The sequence below is a fragment of the Poecilia reticulata genome, linkage group LG17 (genome assembly GCF_000633615.1).
Source record: "Poecilia reticulata strain Guanapo linkage group LG17, Guppy_female_1.0+MT, whole genome shotgun sequence".
NCBI classification, from domain to species: domain Eukaryota; kingdom Metazoa; phylum Chordata; class Actinopteri; order Cyprinodontiformes; family Poeciliidae; genus Poecilia; species Poecilia reticulata.
In genome coordinates, this window is record NC_024347.1 from 17318400 (window position 1) to 17343580 (window position 25181).

A 25181-nucleotide genomic window follows, 5' to 3' on the forward strand; every position below is an offset into this window, starting at 1 on the left:
GCGCTCGCCATCGTGCCCCACCTCCAGGCCTGGCTCCAGAGTGGGGCCCCGGTGACCCGCGTCCGGGCGAGGGAAAACGCAGTCCAAAGTTCTTATTCATCATAGGGGTCTTCGGGCTGCACTTTGTCTGGTTCCTCACCTAGGACCTGTCTGCCTTGGGTGACCCTACCAGGGGCATAAAGCCCCAGACAGCATAGCTCCTAGGATCATTGGGACACTCAAACCCCTCCACCACGATAAGGTGGCAGCCCAAGGAGAATTTTACAAAAAGAATTTTCTTTTTGTGTATGTAAAGTAAATTAGATGCAGCTATTTAAAATTCCTTTTACCCCCAAAAGCAAAAGAAGTTCATTTTAAAATATTAAATAATCTATTTGTGTAAAGAATACTTAAGACTAAAATTTAATATTGAGGCAAATGATTGTACCATTTGTAAATCTGATGTAGAAACTATGCAACATTTATTCTTTTCTTGTACTCATGCATCTATATTTTGGGAGGATCTTCGTAATTGGTTACCAACCAACAATTTAAATATTCTAACTTTAACTTACACCAATGTTAAGTTTGGCATTTATACTTTGGACACAAAATTGGAATATATAATTAATAACCTGATTATTATGGCCAAATATTACCTACACAAATGTTATTTTTGAAAATTACCCCCAAACCTTCGACGTTGTATAAAAGAAACTTCACTTCTGTTCAAATCTGTGAAAATGATTGAAACAAATCCTTCCAGATTTTGCTTCTCTGCTCTGTTGTAGTTTGTACTGTTTGGTTTTTGACATTTACCCATTTAACGCTGAAGACCCCGTACAATAATTCCAGCTGTTCAGTTTATTAAACTTTATGCTTATAATATTAATCAGCTGTTGTCGTATGCCTTTCATGTCATTCTGTAACCCCTTTGTTTCTTCTTTTGTCGTAATATAATCTTTGGTTATTATATCTTGAGTGACAAGATGCACAGTATCTGGCTGTTTTTGGCTGTTTTTACAATATAGTCTAGTTTTTTTGTTTGTTTTTTTTATGATGATTTGCTTGTGTTACGACTGGCTCAAAGTCATAACAAAACGGAAAACCATGCAGTGGTTAAAGTGCATAAAAAGGAATATTTATTAAAAACAGTAATGAATTGTGCATGTCAGTATCAGTGGTATTATGTTAGTGCTTGGAGGTGTTGTTGTATGAGTGCATATGGAAGTGTTGAAGTGCAAAGACAAACACAATTGTGCAAAAGGAGGGGAGCTGAGGTCTTGCAAAACACCTCTAACAGCAGAGTCTATGCCAAAGGCGAACCATCAAGTCAGGCAGATTTAAATAAAATATGCTCCAAATCAGCGGACCAGCAACATGTGTAAAGGGGAGGAGCACATACGACAGAAAAGCATCTGCAGCCTAGCCCTCAAGGCACAGGGCCAACCATGGGGCCAACAGCTGATTTAAATCGGGAAATGTCAGTGAACCTGTCGTACTTTAGACTAAATATGTCTGTTTCATACATTTATCAAGGTCTTCATCTAAAGGGGTCCCATAAATCACACCTCTAAGGGGTTTTTTTTTCTCCTGCAGTTTTTTACAGGTATTATCCACATTTAAAGCCTTATTTCTTGTTCTTAGTTTTTACAAATTATCAATATATTTACATCTCTCAAAATCTTCAGCATTTCAACATCTCCAATTTTCTTTTTGAATTTCTCTTGATACGACAATGGGGCTAATGTTATCCTGTCCCTCCTCATTCTTAAGTTTTAGTATAGTATGACTTTAAATTCCTCCGTCCCAACTTTCCTCTGAACTACAGCGCTTCTTTCTAGCCTCGTTAAAAGAGCCCCTGACGGCTTTCCTATTGGCTGAAGATCAGCTGATCACAAGCACAACTTGGAAACATGCTCATTTGACGGACTTGAGGGGGAAGGTGCCGGTCGCAGTCATCTTACAATCCGGTAAGATGAGAAACTTTGGTATATGGTTTAATTGGTAAATTTCAGAGGCCTTGCGGTAAACACGTTAGAAATGTTGTTTCTGCTCCGCTGTAATTATTACGTATACCTTCATAAGTTATGCCGAGATTCCCTGTCGCGGGAGCACATACAAACACGTACTTACCTGAAAAAAAAAAAGTTCGTCCTTAAAATGTTTCTTCCTCGGTTCGTGGGCAAGTTTGTGCCCACGAACATGTGGACACAGTTCGTTTGTGCCTCTAGACCACAGACTGTTATGAAGTTGGCTAACAGTTATCAGCCATTAGCTTAACTCCTAGGCTGCATGAGCAGCCGGGGAGTTGTGGCTGCTTCCTAGCGGTGACTGTGGACTTCACAATACTCCTGATCTAATTTAAATTAGTAGATAAATCTGAATTAACCCTAGGTATATTTGGTACGCAAATGTTGCATCTACTATTGGATCATTTTATCTCTTGGATGTTTAGGTGAAAAATCATTTCTACGTCATCAGACATGTCTTTTAATCTTTCAGGACAGTCAGATTTGCTTGGGTCAAGATGAAATGCATCAGTCTACTGCCGTTTCTTCTGCTCTTGTTTGAGAAAATTCAAGGTAACAGATTAAAAATTATTTTAATGTAACTCTTGTAAGCTCACCATAACGGTTCAGTTTCTGAAATCAGCTGTCTATACACAGCAATTGAATACTTTTGTGTGGTTTATACAGTGAATAACTCAGAACAGACTGAAATAAATTAGCTTTTGTTTCCATTTAGTGTCTCCCTGAACATTTTGTTGTTACCTGAGACTTTTTTGTTTTTATTTACATCTATTTTTGAAAAATAAAATTAAATATGTTTACTGTTTCATAACTTTGAACAAAATTAGTTGGATTGTCACAACTGTTTGTAGTGCATTCACACTTAAATGTGCCTGTTAAACGTTATGACTAATCCTAATGACGTCAGAACTGCTTCACTAACTCAGTCCCACTGTGATAAAATGGACAGATATCCCGGTAATTTTTTTGTTTGTTTATTCATCTTTATCAAAACAAATTTTTATAACTATACTTTTCTTCGTCTTTTCCAAATGTGTAGTCACATTTGGCTATTGATCATGTGACTTGAGTGACGTGAGCAAAGCATTTTTGTTGCAGTTTTTCAAATTGCATCTATTTAAATGAAAAACCACCTTAAGCCCTAAACAATTATTGAAATTTTTTTTTGAAATTGGCAAGTTTCCATTAAGAAAATTTGTTTTCTCACTTTCAATTTGCACAATTTTATGGCGAATGGAAATGCAGCTATTTATATATCAATCAGCTTTGAGACACGAGTATGGTGCCCTCCAGGGGACATGGGGAAAATGTTTTCTCTTGCATTCCCTCGCAAAAGATTTTGCATTCTCTCACAATACTATATTGATCAGGATATTTCTATTCAATTTAATTTTTGTTTTTCATATTTTTTGTTGTTAAATGAGGGGGAAGCGAGTGTTGCATTTCTTTTCTCCATTAGTCAATAATTGTTCTCACTGTGGATCACTAGTCTACTCAGCCCTCCAGGAGACATGGGAATTTTTTTTCTTTTGCGTTCCCTCGCAATACTGTACTGATCAGTTCATGCGTCATAATTGATTCTGTAAGCCTTTGTTACGGTGGCCGCTGTACTTTCTGCTATATTACAATGTTATGTAAGGTTTTTCCATGAATGTTAAAAATAAAAAAAATAAATTATCACAGGTTATCACAGACCCGTATCGGCTGACCTGTTCAGGGCCAAGCCAGCTTCCAGTCCCAAACTCCACCAGAGTTTCCTTATAAACTAGAATAAAATATACTTTATTGGTCCCCAAAGGGAAATTGCTTATTAGTTGACAAGCTACACCATCCAAAGTCTTAAATATTAACAATGGAAAATTACCATGAGAGATGGTCTGTGTGTGTGGACACACATGCATATAGGCCTAAGAGGGATGCAAGTAATTCAACGAGACTGAACAAGCAAGCACATGCAAATATGTTAATCTATAAATAATCTATTTATACTGGCCATCAGTTTGATTTTAAATCAAACTCATTTAAGTTATGCAGTAGGACACACTAGTCAGTCCACATCTGAATAGTTAAAAATATATATTTTTTTAATTAAATGAGGTTGCTTGAGTGGCCGGGTCCTTAAATTTGATTTCGGTCAGTATTTTACTATTATTATTAATATTGTTGTTAATCTTATTTTTATATATTGTTTTTAACACTGTAAAAAAATTGTGTGAACCTTTATACCTGATGCTGAATTTTTCCTTTGTGGGACAATAATGGATTGATTTACTGTACACATCTTATCTTGATTGAGTTACTGCAGGATGATATTAAACAGGCTGTTAATGCCTGAAAAAACCTTAAATGTGGCTGAATTAAGCCAAGAGTGAACCAGAATCCCTCCACAGTGACAGAAAACAGACATCGCCAATTATTGCAAATGCTTAGGGCCATTTATGCCACCATGGATGGCAAAGTAGTTATTAGGTTGAGGAGGAACTACTATTTTACTCTGAATCAGGTCTGTTTTCAGAACTTTATTAAATCAAATCATAATTTCACAGTCAGGCTTATTTTTGTCTGACAATAAAAGTAATGTTATGAACTGAATCATTAAAGTTTGACTGAAAAAGCAAAAACAGAACAAATCTGTAACGAACCAAACATTTTCCATTTGACTTGGTAATTTGGTGTTGTTGTGCTTTTTGTTTTACCTGAAATTAATTTGTTGTTTCAACAGGTTCCACTGAGATGATTCAAATGTTTCTGCCAACTGGAAAAGAATCAACTATTTGTTTCCCTGAAAATAAGCTTCCTAAAAATTCCATGGTTTCATGGCTTAATGGTAAAACATTGACCGTAGGATCATATCTCCCGAATGGAACAACAAATGTGACGCAGCGTTTCACTGGAAAAGTGAAGCTTCCTAGACCAACATGCCTGACATTTCTGAGTCCACAGAAATCAGACAGTGGAGTTTATTTTGCAAAGGTGGCGGGAGATCGATATGAAGTAGTGGCGCGCTTCAACATCACATTCCAAGGTAGATTTCTCAATATTTGAGTTATGTACATGATAAATAACTGCTTAGAAATGAAAGCTCTTTACCTGTAATCTGCCGATCAGTGGCGTTAAAGTTAATGTTACTTTAATGTCTTTAAAGCTTCTGTTAGTTTGTATTTGTTTTTTTCCTACAATGTGCAGCTGCTCTCTCAGCACCGCACAGTTCCTAAAAAGCTGTTTGCCATTTGAACGTATTGAATCTGTAGCTTTTTTGTAAATTTTTACTACAATTTCCCCAAAACACCTCATATGTACCTGAAGGCCTGAATAAGACGTCGACATTCACTCTGATGGCTGAATTATGAATATAATCTCATGCATCTGTTTACATCCAAATTTGTCATGATTTTTAATGACTTGTTGCATAAACAAACTTATTCATGTAATTTTAATTTAATTTCTTATTTAATGTTTTTTGACATTAGCAGAATACCAACAAATATTTGCACGTATTAGTAATGGAAACGCAGCAAACGAGGAGTTAAGAGTATTTTGGTTTAAACCAGTTGGAAAACATATTGTTGCTTAATAACATCATAAAGTGAAGCAGCTTCCTGATTTCTACTAGAGGTTTAGAGATGAAATTAGAACTGGAACACTAAACTCTAGACGTCTCCTAATGGCTAGATGTGTTTCTACTTTAGTACAACTGAATCCAATAAGTATGTTATTAGTAGGACTCTGTAGAACTTGACTGCATCCTGAGGAGATTWTTCAGCCTTTGGCATCACGTTTGTTGGACATGGGAGGGATCAGGATGACGAGTCATGTTTGATATTTTCTTTTGTTTTATCTTTTCAGACCAAAATACGGATACCACAGATGCTTCTCCTGTTTCTCCTGCTGTTTCTCCTGCTGTTCTTGCTGTTCTTGTTCTTGCCATTATCGCTGCTGCTGCTGCTGCTGCTGTTGTATTATGGCGCTATCTAAAGAAGGTAAGTCCATCTATTTAATACACCATAAATATTACCTCCTTCTAACTGCCTCCAGCCTGTTGGTTTGATGTTAAATGTGTCAGTTTTTTCTGACAGCGTCTTAGAACGGATCTGATGTCAGATTTTCAGTTTTTCATGTGTTTATAGAAACTAGTACAGCACTGTAAAACAAGGTTTATTTTAAGATTTTTATGTTTGAATCTTAATTAAGCACATAACTTCAGACTAGTAAACAGTTTCATTAGAGGAAATCAGTCCTTGATTCACATTTTAAAAATATAAAGATTGGTCAATGTATTTTATAACTTTAACTAAAGTGGTTTAAATGTGTTGTGAAGATCTAGTTAGCAATACTATCATTAACTGACTGTTATTAATTTTTTACATTTCTGTCCCCAGAAACGTCAAGACCAGAAAGGAGCTGTACTCTTCTCAGCAAACTCTGGAACAAATTCTCCAACCGTCCGTATCCTCCTTCCTCCTCCCCAATGCATTTGAACTGAACGTCACTGATACTCAACAAATCTCACTATTCTGCATCCTGATACAATACAACCATGACGGACTATAATGAGGATTAAGTTGTTAATATGCTGCTCCGGTCGGACAACAACTTCAAATATGTAAGCTAAGCTCCACCGTTAGCATCCATGTTTACTTCCGCAAACACTGAGAACGCTGACGCTATTGCGCCCTCTACTGTTCATGCGGGACACTTTCAGGTCGTTCACACTGCAGAATTCATACAGGTCGCATATTTGTGGCAGTGTGAACGACCACCACAAAAAAATCCCGATTTGTCAAAAAGTAGAATTGGGTCACTTCAGGTCGCAGTGTGAACGCACCCCATTTGCGTCATTCAGAGGGTCTGGACACTTGGTTAATGAGAAACAATTCCTTCCTGTGCTGAGGTTTAAAATTTTAATGTGTCCCTGTGACGTATATAATGCACCAGTTAGACGCTACGAAGCTTACTAGAAATAACCTGCACTCCATTGCCAAGAGAGAAAAGCCAAGACACAAAGACGGCTGTTCATTTTAATATTTGGAAGCGTGGCCAACACAGACTGAAAGATTTTGTTCACGTCTTCCGTTTCCATTGCTAAAACTATAGACTACAATTATCAAACAGCGCAGAACATCAACGTCATTGTTCACAACCTCGTTCTATTTGCTGATTGGCCCAGAGGAAAACCAACCGGGCGCTTTTAAAGGGGAGAAATGAGAGTGCTGGAAGTGAGATTTTACTTGAGCGCAGTTGCACAGGAGGAGAGGGTCAGGCTAGCCGAGGGTTCAGCGGACTAGCTGAAACGAAATATCAACATTGCACATGTAATGGCGACATTCTGACCAATAACACAAAACACGGCACAAACCTCTGTAGGTGAGGATATATTCTACCATAGCTCAACTGCTTTGGCTCCGTGCTTTTCCAGTGTTCCCAAAGTGCTAAATCTTTATTTTTGTTAAGCTAATGTTGAGCTCTGTTTTTATTAGTGTGAATGCTGTAGGCATTTGCACTATTGAGTTCCACTTTTCTGGTTGCTCTGTAAACTTTGCCACGCTTCTTCTCCTGCATACTTTATGCTTTTGTCACCGTTCAACTTTTATACTATTCATCTTGCTTTCCTAATATCGGCTATATCTCTTGGTATTCATAATCTTCATACTTTTTGTAATATTCAGATTTTTATTAATTTTTCACCAAATGGGGGGAAACCGCTCCATCCTGTGGCAGAATTGAGAATTACAATATTATATGTCTGTTGTGTTTCACAGTGGATGTTTTGGGTTGTGCCTGTTAATGGCAATCAATCATCCAGTTCTGGAGCTGTCATGGAGGAAACATTTTGAAGTTGGGCAGTTTAACAGCTTTTATGCTGTTTAACACCTGGGAATAATTTGAGCTTTTGATATTGTCTTTTTCATACTACATGTGGCATGTTTTTTGTAGTCACTGTGCTAAATGATGCCTCCAAAGAAATGTTGATATCTCAGGAACCATAAAAGATGTGGGTTTCATTCATCCACCGTTTTTATCAGAAGGAATAGGAGAACGTTTCTGTCCTTTTCAAATTTTAGGTTTTACATGAGTGTTTTTTTTTTACATTTCATGAATATGTTACTGTAACCCAGCATGCTGGTGGTATCCTAGATGCTATAGTTAGTTTTTTTTTTTACCTAATTTTGGATTTTACGTGGATTTTCACACTGCATGAACTATTTCTTACCTTTCTGAAAGTCTTCAGCAGTTGACTTCAAACACTTTTGCCATTTTCACAAAAAGCATTCAGCATTCACACTTGCATTTTCATTGGAAATGCACTTTCCAGATGGAAAGTGTGCATTTCCAAAATCAATTTTGGGATATTTTCAATCGATACAGAATCATAGTAAATGAGAATCTTCATTATTATGCGAGTCAATTTTTGCATCCCTCTTCGTAGGACCACAGGGAGGAGCCAGAGATGCTTGACATTTTATCATAAAAGTTTAGCAAGCCCTTTTTAGTCCAAAACACTCCAGAGAGAAAAGCACTATATATTCAAGTGTTTTAACACAATCGCTTTACTGTTAAAAAATCATTGTTTATCTGATGATGAGCCTGTTGTGCCTTTTGGAGGTAATGTGAATGTACAGAAAAACATTACCTACCGCACTGTGCAGTTTGAAAATGTTATTAATTTTCACTTTGCTTTTTAAAATGCCAAAACATGTACATTTTAAAAAGCGCAGGTTTTTAAAATGTACATGTGTGTAAATGTGACTCATTTACAGATTTACTCATTGGGTAAATAACTCTTTCCTCATTTACACAAATTAAATTGGACTTTGTGACGAGTTACAGTTTTGACTATTCTTTGCTTGAAGTATTTTTTTTACTTCTACCTCTTGTAACTATATTGAATCTGAAGAAAGAGCTGTGCTCTTTCTTCAGATGTTATTTATGAGATATTCTGATATAGGAACTCTTTTGGGTGTGGGGATATATTTTGTTTTTCAAGCAGGAGTTATTTAATGTTAATATCTGTGAATAAACTTGTTTGAAGAACCTCAGCTTGGACTTTTATTGTGTAAGTGTTAGTGTTTAACAAAGCTGGAATCTAAGTTTTATAAATAATTTTAAATATTTTTCCCAGTTTTAGACCGATATGAATGCAGCGCAACTTATTTGATGTCCAGATGGCAGAAAATTTGCTTTGGGAATTAAAACTATACTGTCACTAATGCATCTCACTAAAAGTTGTTGTACTTACATTGGCCTCTGGGGGGCACCATTTATCAAAGCTACTGAAAGCGCTGCTACATTTTCAGCCTGAAGGTGGAATATTATCAGCTGATGAATCGATTCTTATTTCATCCTAGGCCAGTGTTTCTTAACCCTGGTCCTCGCCACCCCCCTGTCCTGCATGTTTTAGGTATTTCATTTCTGCTACACACCTGAATTGTATCTCTGGTTGATTAACAGGCTTCTGCAGTTCGTGATGATCATTTGAATCAGCTGTTCTGGAATAGATGCACATCTAAAACATGCAGAGCAGGGGGGCCTGAGGACCGGGGTGGAGAAACGCTGTCCTAGATGGAAACATTGTAAGAAATGTTTCCCCACAGTTTTTGCTTCCTGCATTTGGAATAATGTCTATAAAATATTTATGATAAATTTTGCAAAGATTGAGTTGGCAAGAAACATCAGAAATATTTATAACTTTTGTTCCTTGAGTAAAAAAATATATTGAGTTTACATCAAACATTTATTTTCCCTTCATAAGACATCTATACAGTAAAGATGCATTTTTCAACATGAAATATTGATGACAGATTAAAACTAATATGCAGTTTACCATGTTAATTTAGAGATTAAAAATGTTCACAATAGAATTTTGTAAGCAGTAGTCATTTCTTTTTTTCTGTCAAATTTATCATCTGTTTTTAGCAGACTTTTTTTTTAAGGTTTTGTTGGTTCTAGTGGCCTTTATTTGAAAGTAGTTCAACAAGAAAGAGGGCAGTGAGAGTGGAGGAAGACATGCAGCAAATGTCTCCAGGCCGGGAATTGAACCTGAAACCACAGCCATGAGGCCCAAGGCCTCATGGCTGTGCTTTGCCCCTGCACCATCACAGCAGACACTTTTTAATTAATCTGCAAACAATCCTGAACTTCCTGAAGGTGAAGTCATTTTCTCTGGCTAATTTAAAATGAACTCACAGATGTCAGGGGAATTCTGCAGCGACATGCTTTTTGTTTTGCTGTTTTAGAAACAGATTTTCCTCTACATGCAGAATGAGAACTAAATAAACCCTCAAACTCTAGTTTCCACATATTAGCTCATGCCAGTGGTTTCCTGACCATAAACCAAAGGTCTCTAAAGGTGAGAACTGCTGCAGAGAACATAAAGGGATGATGGGTACAAAACCACATCCTCTGCAAAGAGCAGTGAGGAGACCATGAGGTTTCTAAAGCAAAAACGTTTTTCTCTTTGTGTCCATTAGCAAAATAACAAAATTTTATAAAAAATAGTCAACCTTCCCAAACTTTTTCTCAAAGAACAATCGAACTTCGATGAAGCCTTAGAAACTGTCGGTAAAGATTTGTTTCTTTGTTTCAGGATTTAAATAAAAGCAACACGCCTCATAGTTTATCCAAGGTTTAAGGAATCAGACAACATGGCCGCCGGGATCTTGGGTACAGGATGAAGTGTATAACACTTCACTGTAATCACTCAAAGTTTCTGCTTTAATTTGCAAATCTGAATATGAATAGTGATGGTAATCAGATGTATGGAAGAAGAATAGTGCAAAAAAACATGCATTCAAAATAAATAAAACTGACTTTAATATTAAAAATTCTTTACTTTAAGCTCACTTTAAATTACTTTGAAGATTTCTTTAATCCCACAATTCTCTTCTTTTCTCATAATTTTCACCTATTTCAGAGAATGTTCACTTCTGTTCAGAACTCGGACTTTAATTTCAGAATTCTGATCTTTTTTTATCATTTTGAATTTAAAAACATTTTCTCAGAATCTAGTTATTTTCAGAATTTTGACTTTTCTCAGAATTTTCACCCTTTTTTCAGGATTCTGATTTTAAAGTCAGAATTCTAATTCTGCGTCAAACATTTATGTCAAAATCCAAAAAAATGACAAAACATTCTTAGGTGTTTGGGAAATATGTTGTTACTATATAAAAAAAAGCATTACAAATTCTTTTTGTATATTTGAGTTTTTACAATTAATTTTGTCTGACGATGAGTAAACAATTTAAACAATTCTGATTCTTAGTTTTAAAAAATGTCAAAATTTTCTTTTTTTTTTATTGGTGGTACTAATCATCTTCCGAAGAATTCTGAGAGAAAAGTTATATTTTTTCACCTTTTGTACATATGGGTGAACTAATAACTTGGATCATCTGGAATGTATGTGATTGAATTAAAAGGACTTTTTTTGCAAAGTTCATTGAGATGACATTTATTGTGAAATTTCACCATATAAATAAAAAACTTAAATAAATTTATCAACATGTACCAAATAAATCATAACAGTGATATCAGGCAAGCGGAAAAAGAAAGGAATACCAAGCAGTTGTGTCATAATTGTTGTCGAGAAGGAATAATATATTAAAATGTTTAATTCACAAGTAATTAAATTTTTAAAAAATCAGAAAACTTAAAAATCTTTGTTTTTACTAAGTAGGAAAGCGGTTATTTGTATTTGTTGAATTTCTCCATGAGGTGAACTGTGATGACGACCAACACCATGATGATGAGACTCACTGAGAAAACGATTTTCTTCACGTGACAAATGGAAAATCCATGGAGGTCATCTTCATCTGCAACATACAGGCATTTAAAGTATAAGGGGTAGGAAAACTTTATCTAATAATCTTGTTGTGAATCTCAAACTTACCGGCATTCTTCAGACAAAGGTGATCAATCTCTGTTGTTTTCTCCGTCCAGCTGACCTGGTTGCTATGGTTACAGACGATGGATGAACCGGACAAAGAGAGATGGAGGGAAGCACCAGACTTGGTGACCTTTGATCCCTCTCCCCCCTCTTGAGGGCAGGTTTTGGCGGCACAGCCGAACGTGCTGCTGATGTCGGCGCCGTCGGCTGTGCAGGTCGCCGTGAGGTTACAGGAGGATGAGTCGCTGGACACGAAAACGGTCAGATCGACCCGACCCACCGGATCTACAGAGGCAGAGAAATGGTGAGAACCCATAGGAAAAATTTGAGCAAAGCAGTGATCTCTAGAACAACTGAGAAACACAGAAAATAAAGACAATAAAGTTTTTTCTTTGCACGTTAGCAAAACAAATTCACCAATTCCTTCAAATATTCAACTGAAAATGTGTATTTGATTCATTTAAAGTCTAACATGAGCATGCCTCATATTAACATAAAAGATTTGAATGAAATGTAAAAGTTTGATGAAAAAAGTCCTCTATAGTTTACACCTTCTACCAAAAGTTAATTATCTTCACCATAAGCAACTCAAGACTCCAACTACTAACGTGGCTCAGACCAAAGACACCAGAGACAGAATGGTAGACCTCAACAAGGCTGAGAAGGGATACAGGGGCCAAGCAGCTTGAAGAAAGAAGATCAACTCATGGAGCAATTATTAGGAAATGGAAGAAGTTAAACATGAGTGTCCATCTCCCTCGGACTGGAGCTCCATGTAAGACGTAACCTCATGGCGCATCAATGATCCCAAGAACGGTGAGGAATCAGCCCAGAACTACAAGGGAGGAGCTGGTCAATGACCCGAGCTGACACCACTGTTTCCAAGGTTACTGTGGGTAATCCACTGAGAACTGTGGGTAATCCACTGAGATATCATGGCTTAAAAGCATCCATGCACACGTCCAGGCCCGTCGAAGGTTTGCCCATGACAAACCTTGATCCAGAGGAGTCGTGGGAGGAAGTTATGTGGTCAGATGACAAATGAATTCCACTCGCTGTGTTTGCAGGACGAAGAATGATGTGTACCATCCCAAAAACACCATGTGAAGCGATGGTTGGGTCTTCCAACATGACAATGACCCAAAGCCCACAAACAAGGAGTGGCTCTGTAAGAAACACATCAATGTTCTGGAGGGGCCTAGCCAGTCTCCAAACCTAAACCTGATGGAAAATCTTTGGAGGAGCTCAAACTCTGTTTCTCAGTGACAGCCCAGAAACCTGACTGATGTAGAGAAGATCTGTGTGGAGGAATGGGCCAAAATCCCTGCTGCGGTGTGAGCAAACCTGGTGAAACACTACAGGAAACGACTGACCTCCGTCACTGCAAACAAAGGCTGCTGTACCAATTAACATTGATTTTCACAGATGTTCAAATACTTATTTACAGCAGTAACACACATTATTAAAAGGTCATACACTGTGATTTCCGGATTTTTTTTTTCTCTCTCTCAGTGGACATTCACCTAAAATGGAAACTTCAGACCTCTGCATGTTTTCTAAGTGGGAGAATTTGCAAAGTCACACGTTGTTCAAATACTTACTTTTCACACCGTAGCTTTACATCAACTCTACGCAGAAGTAAAGGAAAATATTACTTCAGATTCATCTGAGAAAGTTTTCTATTGCTTTATGCATCTACATTCATCGGAAAATTGACGCCCCCTGATTCCTGAAAGCGGAGCGAGAACTGCCACTAGAGACAGTAAATGATGTGAAAACTACAACATGTAAAACATCATCATAGTTACAACTCACCAACAAGTGTTTGTTTTCATTTTAGAGGCATGGATATATATTTTTTTCTTTCGAAGTATATATTTTATATTTAAAAAGTCCTACCTTGAACTGTGACGTTGTATTCAGCTAGTACTTCCTCTGAAGACGCTGTTACTATCGCCGTATAAAGTCCACTGTCAGATTTTTGGAGGTTTTTTAATTTTATGGAGTATTTTTGTTCCAAAAGGTCGATTCTCCCAACATAAGCCCCGCGGACGCTTGATTTTCCACTTGGAAAGAAAGACACCAGCACATCATCTGTGACAAATTTCCATAAAAGGAGGTGATAGTCTTTGGGAACAGCCGCTTCAGAGACGTTAAGAAAACCATCGCCACCCTTCCGCACGAAAACTGAAGTGAAAGCATCGATTCCTGTAAAATACAGAAACATAACATAAGGTTAGGACTGTTTGTTTCATTTAAATATCAGAAATGTTTGAAGGAATCCTGTGAATAAAATGCCAGGTTAACATTTTGTTTCATTAATATGTCATGATAAGATTTATATAAATTGTTTTCATCTGGAAAAATAAATTTCTAGATTGAACAACTTAAAACCTGCAAGATGAATAAAGCTGGTTACTTTTTTAAATTCTAAGTTGTATCTATTGTGCTTTATTATTTCCTACCTGGTTCATTATTGATGATCAGAAGAGCCAAAATCAAAAACAAAGACATCATCAACTCCGTCAGTGCAAGTCTTTCGCTGTCAGGCAACAAAATGTTGATCAGGAAATAACAGCAAAGTACAAACAAGAGAAGTGACACCTGTAAGCTCTTCCTGTCCAAAACCACAGTTGTGTCCTGACTGTCGCACAAACCGATTGTTCAAAATCTAGTCTTAAATTATTCTGCTTTCCTTTGTCCATGTGTAAATTTGGTGTCCTTGTTAGAGGATTTTTTGGCTGCAAAGAGAAAAAAAATGTTGTTCATATTTAAAATGAAAGCAGAAAGCCACCAAAACAACATGCAGAGACCACTGTGAGTTAAAATTAGGATTATGAACATGCCATAATTCATGTTTCTGGATTGTTTTATGTCATCCATTGATGGTTTATAAATAACTTTCACATTTTGCATAAGCTACAATCTTTTTGGAATTACATCTTAACTTTAACTAGTTTGGTGGATAATTTCAGTGACTGAATGACTGGTGATGTACATATTTACTAAAGTAAATTAACTATAAAATAGCTTTAATATATTTACATTTAGAACAGCTAATGTAAAGGCTAACTGAGTTAAGCTACCAGCTTAATGTAACTATCTTTAAGGTTATATGCTTTTATTTTGGTAATTTTCTTGTTAAGGTAGCTATGGTAACAGAACACAGTTCTACCCGATAAGGTTAAGAGCAATAAACAGAAAAGATTAACAGCAAAACATAAAAAAAGATAAAAAGCAACTAAGTTTTAGCTTCAGTTGATAAGTGATCAAGTTTGGTAACTGGAATTGAGGTTTATTTGAGTAGCTTGAAATGTAAATAGAATAATCTGTGACTGCTAATGGAAAGTACTAATGTAATGTTCTATGGTGGTTTTCACTGATGGTGAAAACTATTGTAATTATTTGTTCTTGTCTAGCGAAGTGTTCACTGATGTGATCAGTGTTCCCTGATGGTTTTCACCATCAGGGAACACTGATCAGTGAAAACCATCAGTGAACACTCTATTTACATGGTGAAAACCATCAGTGAACAGTGATCACTGTGTTCACCATCAGTGTTCAATGATAGTTTTCACCATGTAAATAGAATGTTCACCATCAGCTTTCACTGATCAGTGTTCACTGATGGTTTTCACCATCAGTGAACACTGATCAGATGGTGAAAACCATCAGTGAACACTTCGCTAGACTAGGACAAATAATTGAGGTTCTATTTACATTCTATTTACATGGTGAAAACCATCAGTGAACATTGATGGTGAACACAGTGATCAGTGTTCACTGATGGTTTTCACCATCAGTGAACACTGATCAGTGAAAGCTGATGGTGAAAACTATTGTAATTATTTGTTCTTGCCTAGCTCTTACCTTGATTGAATGACTGGATGCTACAGTAGAACATTTTCTTATTTTCATTTGATGTTATAAGTTACACAAATACAGTTTATAGTAGGCCTGGGCAAGAAATCAATAACGATCTGATAGGCACATGATTAATATCAATAGATAGCGCTGAACTCCCCTGAACCGCTTGGCATTCTGGGGAGTTTAGGCAGAGGAAATTTCTTTAGCTGTCAAACCTCTCACAGCCAGCTAAGCAAGGTTGGTGGCATCAACTTACTCACTCACTCTTTGGTTACCTAGCAACAACCTATTGAGCAACTTTCGCAGCAGCAGTTTCAGGTTTTGCTACCACGTCTCATAACTGCTAAAAAATAAATCATGTCCTGTGTTATCCATTGGGAAACAGCAGAACAAAGAGGAAAGGTAATGTCACCAGTTTGGGAGTATTTCAGATATTTAAAACAAAACTGAATCAATTGTTATTGATGTCGACTGACATGAAACTCTTTGTTTATAGCACTGAAGTGCTTTCATTGTGTGCTTGTATATTTAATTTAAGCTTTGTTGTTTATCTCTTAAAATAAAGGATCACAATCCTGATTTCTAATCTCTGGATGAGTTAATCTCCTGAACCCTGGTCGAATTATTAATTTTCTTCATTTATATTTTTAAAAATATGATGATAAAATTTTTTTTTTTTTTATCAACTGTAGGTAACAGCATGCATTGTTACTTCACAACTTCTGGGCCTGAGGAAGTAGCAGTTAGCAGTTCTTTTTTGCTGGCACCAACTGACTTCTGAGGTTTCTGCCCCGGAGGAGGAACCACCAGGAAATGACTACTGTTAAAAGGCAAGTGATAATTCATCTAAGAATACTTAAATTTTTTTTTAAATAGCACTATACTGGCCACAGAACACACAAGTGTTTCTTTGACTGGTGTTAACTGTGGGTTTGTATTTTCAATCTTCATAACATTTAAACCACAGGTACACCACAGAACTGATAAAACACAGATTATATGTTTTATCAGAACCGCACAGTATTCTGGGTAATGTAGGCAGAGAGGAAAGATTTTAGCTGTAACATATTAGCTTACTTGTTTCAGCTAACACAACTTATAAAATATAGAATACCACTTTGGCCTGCTAGTGGACATCATGACTCTTCTTTTGCATCTTAATTGTATTGTTAATCCAACAATATAATCCTTATTCAATTTATCATAAATTTATTAAATACTTTCATATAAAAAACAACAAAAATGCACTACCTTCAAAAATATGAATAGGATACTTAATAGAATATGTAACAATGACATTATGGTGGTTTGCCAATCTGATATTTAAAAATATGAAGGTCTGATGAAGCTTCAGATATGATTTCAATTAATGAATGAAATGCATTGAAATATTGTTTTTACATATGGAAAAACATTAATGTTATAATCTAAAGAATCTGCAGGATCATGATAATCTGATCGAGTTGCAATTCTAACACCTGGTTTCTGAAGAAGAGAGCGTCTTTGTATTCGATGTATAGTTTTTACTCAAAGAACATTACAAATATTTTTTTCTAGAAAAACAGCTGACGTCCCCATGGCACACTACTACAAATTTATATTAAATATTTCAGGTGAAACAGTATTATAAATGTGAAGTTTAAGATTTATTTGTTCTTTAAATTTATTGTGTTTATTTGTGTTTTATGTTCTGTTAAGCTCCTCTTGACACCTGAGTGAAGTTGGACCCCCACCTTCTTCAAATCAGACAAAATTGGCGTCAAACGTTTGTGCTATTTTGTCTGATTTGAAGATGGTTGACCTTGGATAACCTCTAGAAACATTTCTTTATATCTTTAAAATGATAGCGGCACAACCGAAAATTTTTGCTGCACAAACCAGCAAAAACGTAGCACAAACATTTGATACCAATTTTGTCTGATTTGAAGAAGGTGAGGGGGCCAACTGGTTGGTGGTTACCATAGTAACCAGTAACGGACAGCTCAGCCCCCTATTTCTGTTGTCGTCTTTAACTGTGGTACATGTTACAATCAGCTGTTTTCTTTACAAATATTATATTTTAACATACATCTTGAGACAAATTTAACTATATACAGTGTTTCATGCGTCATTTAGTCATATTTTGTTTACGTTTTTAACTGTTGTCATTGATATGCATTGAACTATGTTTAATTTTACAGCTGCTAAATGCTCTGTAGTTTGTTTAGGGTTGTTTATTGTATTTTATTTAATGTATAGGACTGATGTTAACCACCAACTTGATTTCCTCTTTTGTTAGAATAAAGTTAACCTGAGTGTGTTTGTTGTGAAGTCAACCTACTGGACAAATGATGATCTGTTTGTCCTACAGATCATCATTGGAATAATGATCTGTACATTATTCCAAATGCAGGAAGGAAATACTGTGAAAAAACATTTATTCCTATGTTTTCCATCTAACATGCAAGTATCGCTCTTCATCAGCTGATGATATCCCACCTTCAGCAAGACTATTTATGAGAATGTTAGCGTATAGCGCCGCCCAGAGGCCATTAGGTGGACGATGACTGCTTCAAATTTGCATTTGCTTTGTAAATACATCTTTTAGTTGTAATTTGAGGTCAAACAGGAGTAGCATGCAGTTATTTATGTTGTATTTATATTTGAATGTAATTGGGTAAAATACTCAAAGCTACTCATTATTTATTAACAGATCTCAGCTTTTTTTTATCAGGTTAAACAATAAAAATCCAAGCTCAGGACCTTTAAACAGATTAGTTTATTCACAAATGTTTACATAAAAAAACAATCCATTAATGCCTTACAGGTGTACTTAAGTTAGGTTTTAGTCAATAATGATGTTTTGGTTGAAAAAACCAAACTATATTCCCACAACAAGAAGCAGCATTTCAGGCACAGTTTCATTATAAATATATACTTAAGTGGAAGTAAAAAAAAAAAAAAACACTATTTCAAGTAAGAAGGAATGTGGTAAAAAAAAAAAAAAAACTACTGAAGTACTGATATGTAAGTAGTCACATTGTATGAAAACCGTTTCCAAATTGCAATTTTTCTCAGAATAGACTTTAGAAATCATTATTAGAGTACCAGAGGTAATACAGAAGTTAAAGCTGTGCAAAACTTAGTGACAATATATAATTTACTGTACATTCACTTTACCCTCAAAAGGCACAAGCGGTGCAGTAGATAGAAAATTGCACAGGAATAATAAATATTGTGTGCAAACATTTAAAGACAAACTGTCCAGTGCATCATTGATTAAAAAGTGTTTCTTCATCAACCAGTGTACCTCAAGGTGGGTAGAACAGCCAGAGATTGCATACAACAAAGAGTTACTTTGATAAATAATATCACTCACATGGACGTATAAAGTATAGTAGGGCTGGGCAAGGAATCAATAACAATATATATGTCATGATACATACTTGATCAATACCAATACATAATGCATCCGATATTCAATACTTTAAAATTGAAAAATATTTTACTAATCCCAAAGGGAAATCAAATCACTGAACTTTGATCTAGAACCGCACAGCAATCTGGGGAATGTAGGCAGAGGAAAGACTTTAGCTGCTCAACCTCTCACAGCCAGCTGAGCAAGATTAGTGACATCAACTAAACTCTCTCTTTGGTTATCTAGCAACTCATTATCTCTTTGGTCCCCACCCCGGAGAGGTGCGGGTGCCGTCCCCCCTTCTTGAAACTGTGAAGGGATGCGGGTCTCGTACCCCCTGGTTGAAAAGGGGCGCGGGTTTTAATGTTTTTGTCTTTTTTTTTTTTTTTTTACTGTTTATTCAATGTTACATGACTCTGTATTTCTGTTTTTAATGTTGTAAAGCACTTTGAAATGCCTTGCTACTGAAATGTGCTATACAAATAAAATTTTATTGATTGATTGATAGCAATTAACTCTCTCTTTGGTTACCTAGCAACAACCTGTTGATCAACTGGCACAGAAGCAGTAAGGTTGTCTCATAAGTGCCTAAAAGTTTTTAAAAAACAGCGTGGAATGAAAATTGAGAATTAAATAGGAAAGGTCACGGATAGTCTGGTTGTATGTCAGATATTTTAAACAACAACAACAAAAATCAATAATTATCTACACCTTTTTCAGCCATATCAGCCATCCATCCTTTTTCTAACCCCCTTGTCCCTTAGTGGGGTCAGGAGGTTTGCTGGTGTCTATCTCAAGCTAACGTTCGGGGCGAGAGGCGGGGTCACCTTAAACAGGTCACCAGTCTGTCGCAGGGCTCAGCCATATCAATAAAGTAAAATTATTAGATGCATATTTGTTTCCAAAGTTACTCAAATATGAGTAAATGTAACTAATTACAGCACACCTCTGGTCTGATGTGGTTCAACAAATTTGGCAACCAATCAGATCACAGACTTTCAAAATATGAACAATTATAATGCTGAAGACCTTTTATCTGATTTCTTTGCATATTTTGTCTATTGCATTCATGTTAAACATGTGAACTATAAGATGAAACTGCAGAGTTTTCCACCATAAGGATTCAGCTCATCCTTAGAAATTAGGTGGAGCTCTGTTGTCCAGCAGAGGCTGAGGGAGAAAAAGTTGCTCCAGAGCTCATTGAGTAGTTGACAGATCTTTCCAGGTCTTGGTTAGGTTGCTGGTAGCCTGAAGGAGCTGAACACTGGGTATAATGGAAGGAACAGGAATGTCAAAGATTATGCAGGTCAGCAGTAATGACAGCATTCATAACTATAGGTAAAAAGGAGAAATGTTATAGTGCAGAGAAAGAGGCTAACTATGAAAACCATGTTAGTTAAATAAATATGCTTATGAAATAAACAAGAAAAAGCTGTTTACTAATTCAGTAGATAACATTATAACTCTATGCTTAATTAAGGATGGGACATAAAAACCTTAAAATAAAACTCTAGTTTTAGGAGCGTTAGACTAGATTTTAATAGCAAAGAATAGCAAAGACAGATAAATCTAGAAATCAAACCTACACAGATTAGAAGTAATTAGAAAGAGGTAATATTTATGATGTATTAAAAAGAGGGGCTTACCTTCTTTCGACAGCACAAAAGAGCAGCAGCAGCAATAATAACTATAGCAACAACTATAGTAGCAGCAATAACTATATTTTGGTCTTTGGATCCTAAAAAGATAAAAGAGAATATAAGGAAAGAGAACCAAAATCATTTAAAGATCCTAGTAACGTCTCGATGTCCAATCCGCCTGATTCCAACGGCTGAATCATCTCCTCAGGATGCAGGCGAGTTCTACCTCTGCCTCGACTGGTGATGTTTTAGAGTTTAACATCCCAGGCCTAATTCAATTTGTAAACATCTTCCTGTTCTCTAAGGAGAACAGGAAGATGTTTACTTTCTGAAGTTACTAAGGAACAACAATATGTTGTTCCATTTTAAACTAAAATGGTCTTTACTACTCAGTCTTACCTTCAGGTCTGAAACAGGACTGGATCGTCATGTCTTTTTGTTTCTTGTCAACCTGGTTGCAATGGTTACAGATGATTGATTCATTCGACAGGTTGATGCTTAGGGAAGCACCAGATTCAGTGACCACTGATCTCATTCCTCCATCCTGATGGCAGGTTTTGTTCTCACATGTCAAAGTGCTGCTGATGTTGGAGTCTGCTGACCTGCAGGTCACTATGCAGGTAAAGGATGAGGATGAGGATGAGGAGGATGAGGGGACAGCGCTCATCTCAACCGGAGACACTGGATCTGAGGAGAGACAGTTGGTGAGAGAAGCTTTAAAAACATTAAAGCAAAAGGATGGTTCTGCAGATTGCATATCTTTGAGTTTAGACTTCTTTATAGCATTTCTTTTTGATATTAAATATTTTTTAAACTGTTGAAAATCCTACCTTGAACTATAACTTTGTACGTCTTCAATATTTTCCATTTTATATCTGACACCCTTGCAGAATATTCTCCACTGTCAGATTTTTGTAGATTCTTCAATTTCACACAAATGCTTTTATTTCTCTTCAACACCTCAATTCTTTCAATGTAATTCTTCTCCACTGTGGGGTTTCCAGTGGCATTAAATGTCACTAATTTTTCTTTTGAATTCTTCTTTTGCCAGCAAAAGAGGTCAGACTTCCCGACATCTTTTTCGGTGACATTTAGAAACAAATCTTCTCCAGTCTTCACAAACACATCAGAACCTGTGAAACGCAACCAAAGGCTTTTAAGTAAAACTGAATTTATAAACTTCATCTTTGATGCATCAGCACCAATTAACAGGAACAGACTGATGTTTGTTGTTCAAAATGTAATATATTACTTCTTTCAGGCCAAGTTGGCTTGTTGTTACAGACAGATAATTACAACATTGCAAAGGAAATCACAAAAGAACTAAACCACCAAACCGACACATCAATCCACTTAACACTGTATGTTTATGTCAGTATTTATGTCAAATGCATATTACTTACAATATTACATTATAAAATTATTATTATGTAGCCTCTGATGTATTAAGATGATATTTTTCTTATGAAGTTAGATTATAGTTTGACTTTGATGACTTAACTCCGTTAGGTAAATTTTTATGTGTGAACTAGTGAGAATGTAATTAGAGAGATGGCTCAAATAGGTATTTTTGTCTTATTAAAACATAATCAGACATATCTTAATTTACTAATTCGGTAGCGTCATAAACCAATTTTGGATATAATGTAAGTGTAGTGAAACCGGTTTTATGTTAACATGGCCTGCCATACATCAGCTTTAAGAGTCAATTAATTCTTCCAGCACTGAAAACTGGAAAAAGACTAGAACGTACAAATAGTAGAAAACAATTTTACTTCCCATGTGTAGGGGTAATTTTGTCACTATTACAATTTAAAAACAAGATTTCAAATAAACTTAATGATTTGATAAAGACGTCATCAAACATTATTTGAAAATTGTCATAATCTGATCTGCTTAGAGGAAATAACTTGCTTTGCAGTCTTTATGAAAGATATTTACAAGGGTGCCATCACTTTTCCATTTCATAGCATCGTCCAATCAAGTCTTGTTTCTATTAGAATTAATTACAACACGTTTACAGATGCATTGATGACTTTATAGAGCCAACATTTAACTCTTAGTTCAGCTAACAGTGGCAAAATCTATGCAATTCCCAAACACATTTCTGATGTTTTCCTTTTGAAAAATATTTGAGTGTTTTTATTATGACTGTAAACCCCAGAACTGTACAGCAAAACGGTTCAATAAGTGCAGAAATATAAAACCTCAAGCAACAAAAAGATATGGATAATAAGAGAGAAACACCAACTTTCTTTAACCTATCAATTAATGACCCAGTTTGTTCTGATTAGTCCAAATGTATCAGCTGTATTTAGTATGTTAAATACTGTACAGCTGATTTAAGAAACGGAACAAAAACAATGAGACATTATTTTATTAAAAACAAACAAAATAAATAAGATTGTCATTACCTGTAATATGATCTAGAAAGAACCACAGGAACACAACCAGAAGAGAAACTGGCAGCATCTTGAGACAAGGTCAGGAATCTCTGATGATTTAACCACACACTGCAGACAGAAAAAAGTGAAATATTTATATTTTGTCTTAATAAAAATCCATCCATCCATCTGCACCATTAAATATAAAAATAATTCTATCAATTGTATTTATCTATTGTGTTTAATTAATTTGATCATTCTTAATTTAATAAAAATAATAGCTGTTGATGTGCATGCAGCGCATCATGTGCAAGAAAAGTCATGTAAAAAACAAAGAACAGTTCTCACTAACTCGAGTTAGTGCTCATTTACAAAGTATTTACGCCCTCCTCCTCTCCATTTCCAATTTTAGTTCTTCATTGCGGCTATTACTTTTACAATGAATTAATATTATTATTATTATTATTATTATTATTAGGAAACAACAGTGTGGAGAGACACGTCCCTGCTTTTAAACTTGATTTTTAATGTTTATATGTAAACTGTAACTGTCCCAGTTTCTTCATTTTATTTTGATAAATTTACTTCTTTGTCGCCGAGCGATGGCAACACGTTCAGCTCTTCTCGAACGTTCAGCTCTTCTTGAACGTTCAGCTCTTCTCGAACGTTCAGCTCTTCTTGAACGTTCAGCTCTTCTTGAACGTGCTGCAAACGCAACCGGCTACTGCTGTTAGAGCTGTTAGAGCGCAACACACCGCCTCACTCCGGTTTTCTTCTTCCTGCCACATGGGGTCTCCGGCTACCATAAAAACAATTTATGGGAAACTTTTTTTTCTCATTCATAAAACGTTAAAATCGGCGACTTTTCCGGGGACAGGTCACCTAAAACCGGAGACTGTCGTCGGAAAATCGGGAACGTCTGGTCACTCAAAAACTCGTTGTTACTATTATGAAGAAAAACTCACCGGGACCTCTGAGTGTTTAGATGAGTCTGGCTGTACGGCACCGGTTCTTCCTCTCAGCGGTAAAGTTGCTTCACACTACGCTACCCCCGTCCTCAGAACGATTTGAGTTCGACGATAGCGTCCAGGAGGGCTCGTCCCGCAGTAAAGCTGCTCCTCCTGAAAGCGGTGCTCTTCTGCAGCTTGGGAATTGACAGATCTATCCCTGCTCATTGGATCCAGATATATGCTTAGTAAGGCAGCTGGACCCGCCCCCGCTTCAGTGATCCCGCCCTATGAAGCCAAGCAACAAACCGAGATCCTCGGTGAGGGCGGGATCCTTTAAGCAAAATATTGGAGCTTGTTTTAAGTTAATAATTATTTAATATTGATGAAAAAGTACTTTGGCAAATAAGTTCACCTATAGCAAGATCTTTTTTCCAACCGTTTGTATTAAACAATCAAGCTTGATCAATATATGCAGTACATGTCATTTATAAACTTGTAAACAGTTTTATTTCACAGCTTTTCTTTGATTTTAGAGATTTGAGCGTCTCTATTTCTGCTCGTATGAGAATCTCTTTTCAGTGCAGAAAAGAGATTCAGTTATGAATCACTAGAATTTCTTTTTTGTTTCTTATACATGATTATTTTTGGATGCTTCGGTCACTTTAATGTTCAATCTGTTCCACTGCCTGAGCCCTGGTTAGTGTTTTTGTGTTTTCCAGTCCATTTATAGATGCCTATGTTACATCCAAATATGTAATGTAAAAGCTGTTTCCTAAAAATACAAATTTTAACTTTACATTTTAATAAAGATTATTTACAAACTTTCTTTTTTTTCTCTACGCTAATATGTTTCATTATTTCAGACACTGCTTCTCTTTCTCCTTTCCGTCCCAGTAAAGCTGCTGGACCCGCCTTCGCCTAATGAAACCTGCTGCTTGACCAGTCCTCGCTTCAACGTGATTGATAGAGCTGGAATCTGAGCCGAGGAAGCCGAGGATCCCGCCCTCACCGAGGATCTCGGTGTGTCGTGCTCGGAGGGGCGGGTTCCTAT

At 36.2% G+C, this 25181-nt stretch overlaps 2 protein-coding genes across 3 annotated transcripts in view; one reads left to right on the plus strand and one right to left on the minus strand.

The window, feature by feature from the left end:
- The window catches only part of LOC108167118 (uncharacterized), an 18012-nt gene extending 11476 nt beyond the window's left edge, over nt 1-6536 (plus strand). Inside the window, exons 1-4 of one of the 2 annotated variants that reach the window (XM_017310200.1) lie at nt 2352-2564; nt 4735-5037; nt 5859-5992; nt 6392-6536. In XM_017310200.1, coding sequence (XP_017165689.1) covers nt 2510-2564; nt 4735-5037; nt 5859-5992; nt 6392-6490 — 591 coding nt within the window. In that variant the 5' untranslated portion in view covers nt 2352-2509 and the 3' untranslated portion in view covers nt 6491-6536. Of the gene's footprint in view, nt 1-2351; nt 2565-4734; nt 5038-5858; nt 5993-6391 lie in introns of those variants that run through there. The other variant, XM_017310199.1, reaches the window with a different exon arrangement.
- A 4905-nt stretch (nt 6537-11441) lies between these two features.
- LOC103479534 (uncharacterized) lies at nt 11442-14498 on the minus strand. Its single transcript, XM_008434018.1, has 4 exons — nt 14358-14498; nt 13792-14100; nt 11896-12177; nt 11442-11818 (listed from the first exon to the last, which is right to left on the minus strand). Exons 1-4 carry the CDS (start codon nt 14407-14409, stop codon nt 11691-11693), a joined length of 771 nt encoding a protein of 256 aa, XP_008432240.1. The 5' UTR covers nt 14410-14498; the 3' UTR covers nt 11442-11690.
- Nucleotides 14499-25181: the final 10683 nt, after the last annotated feature.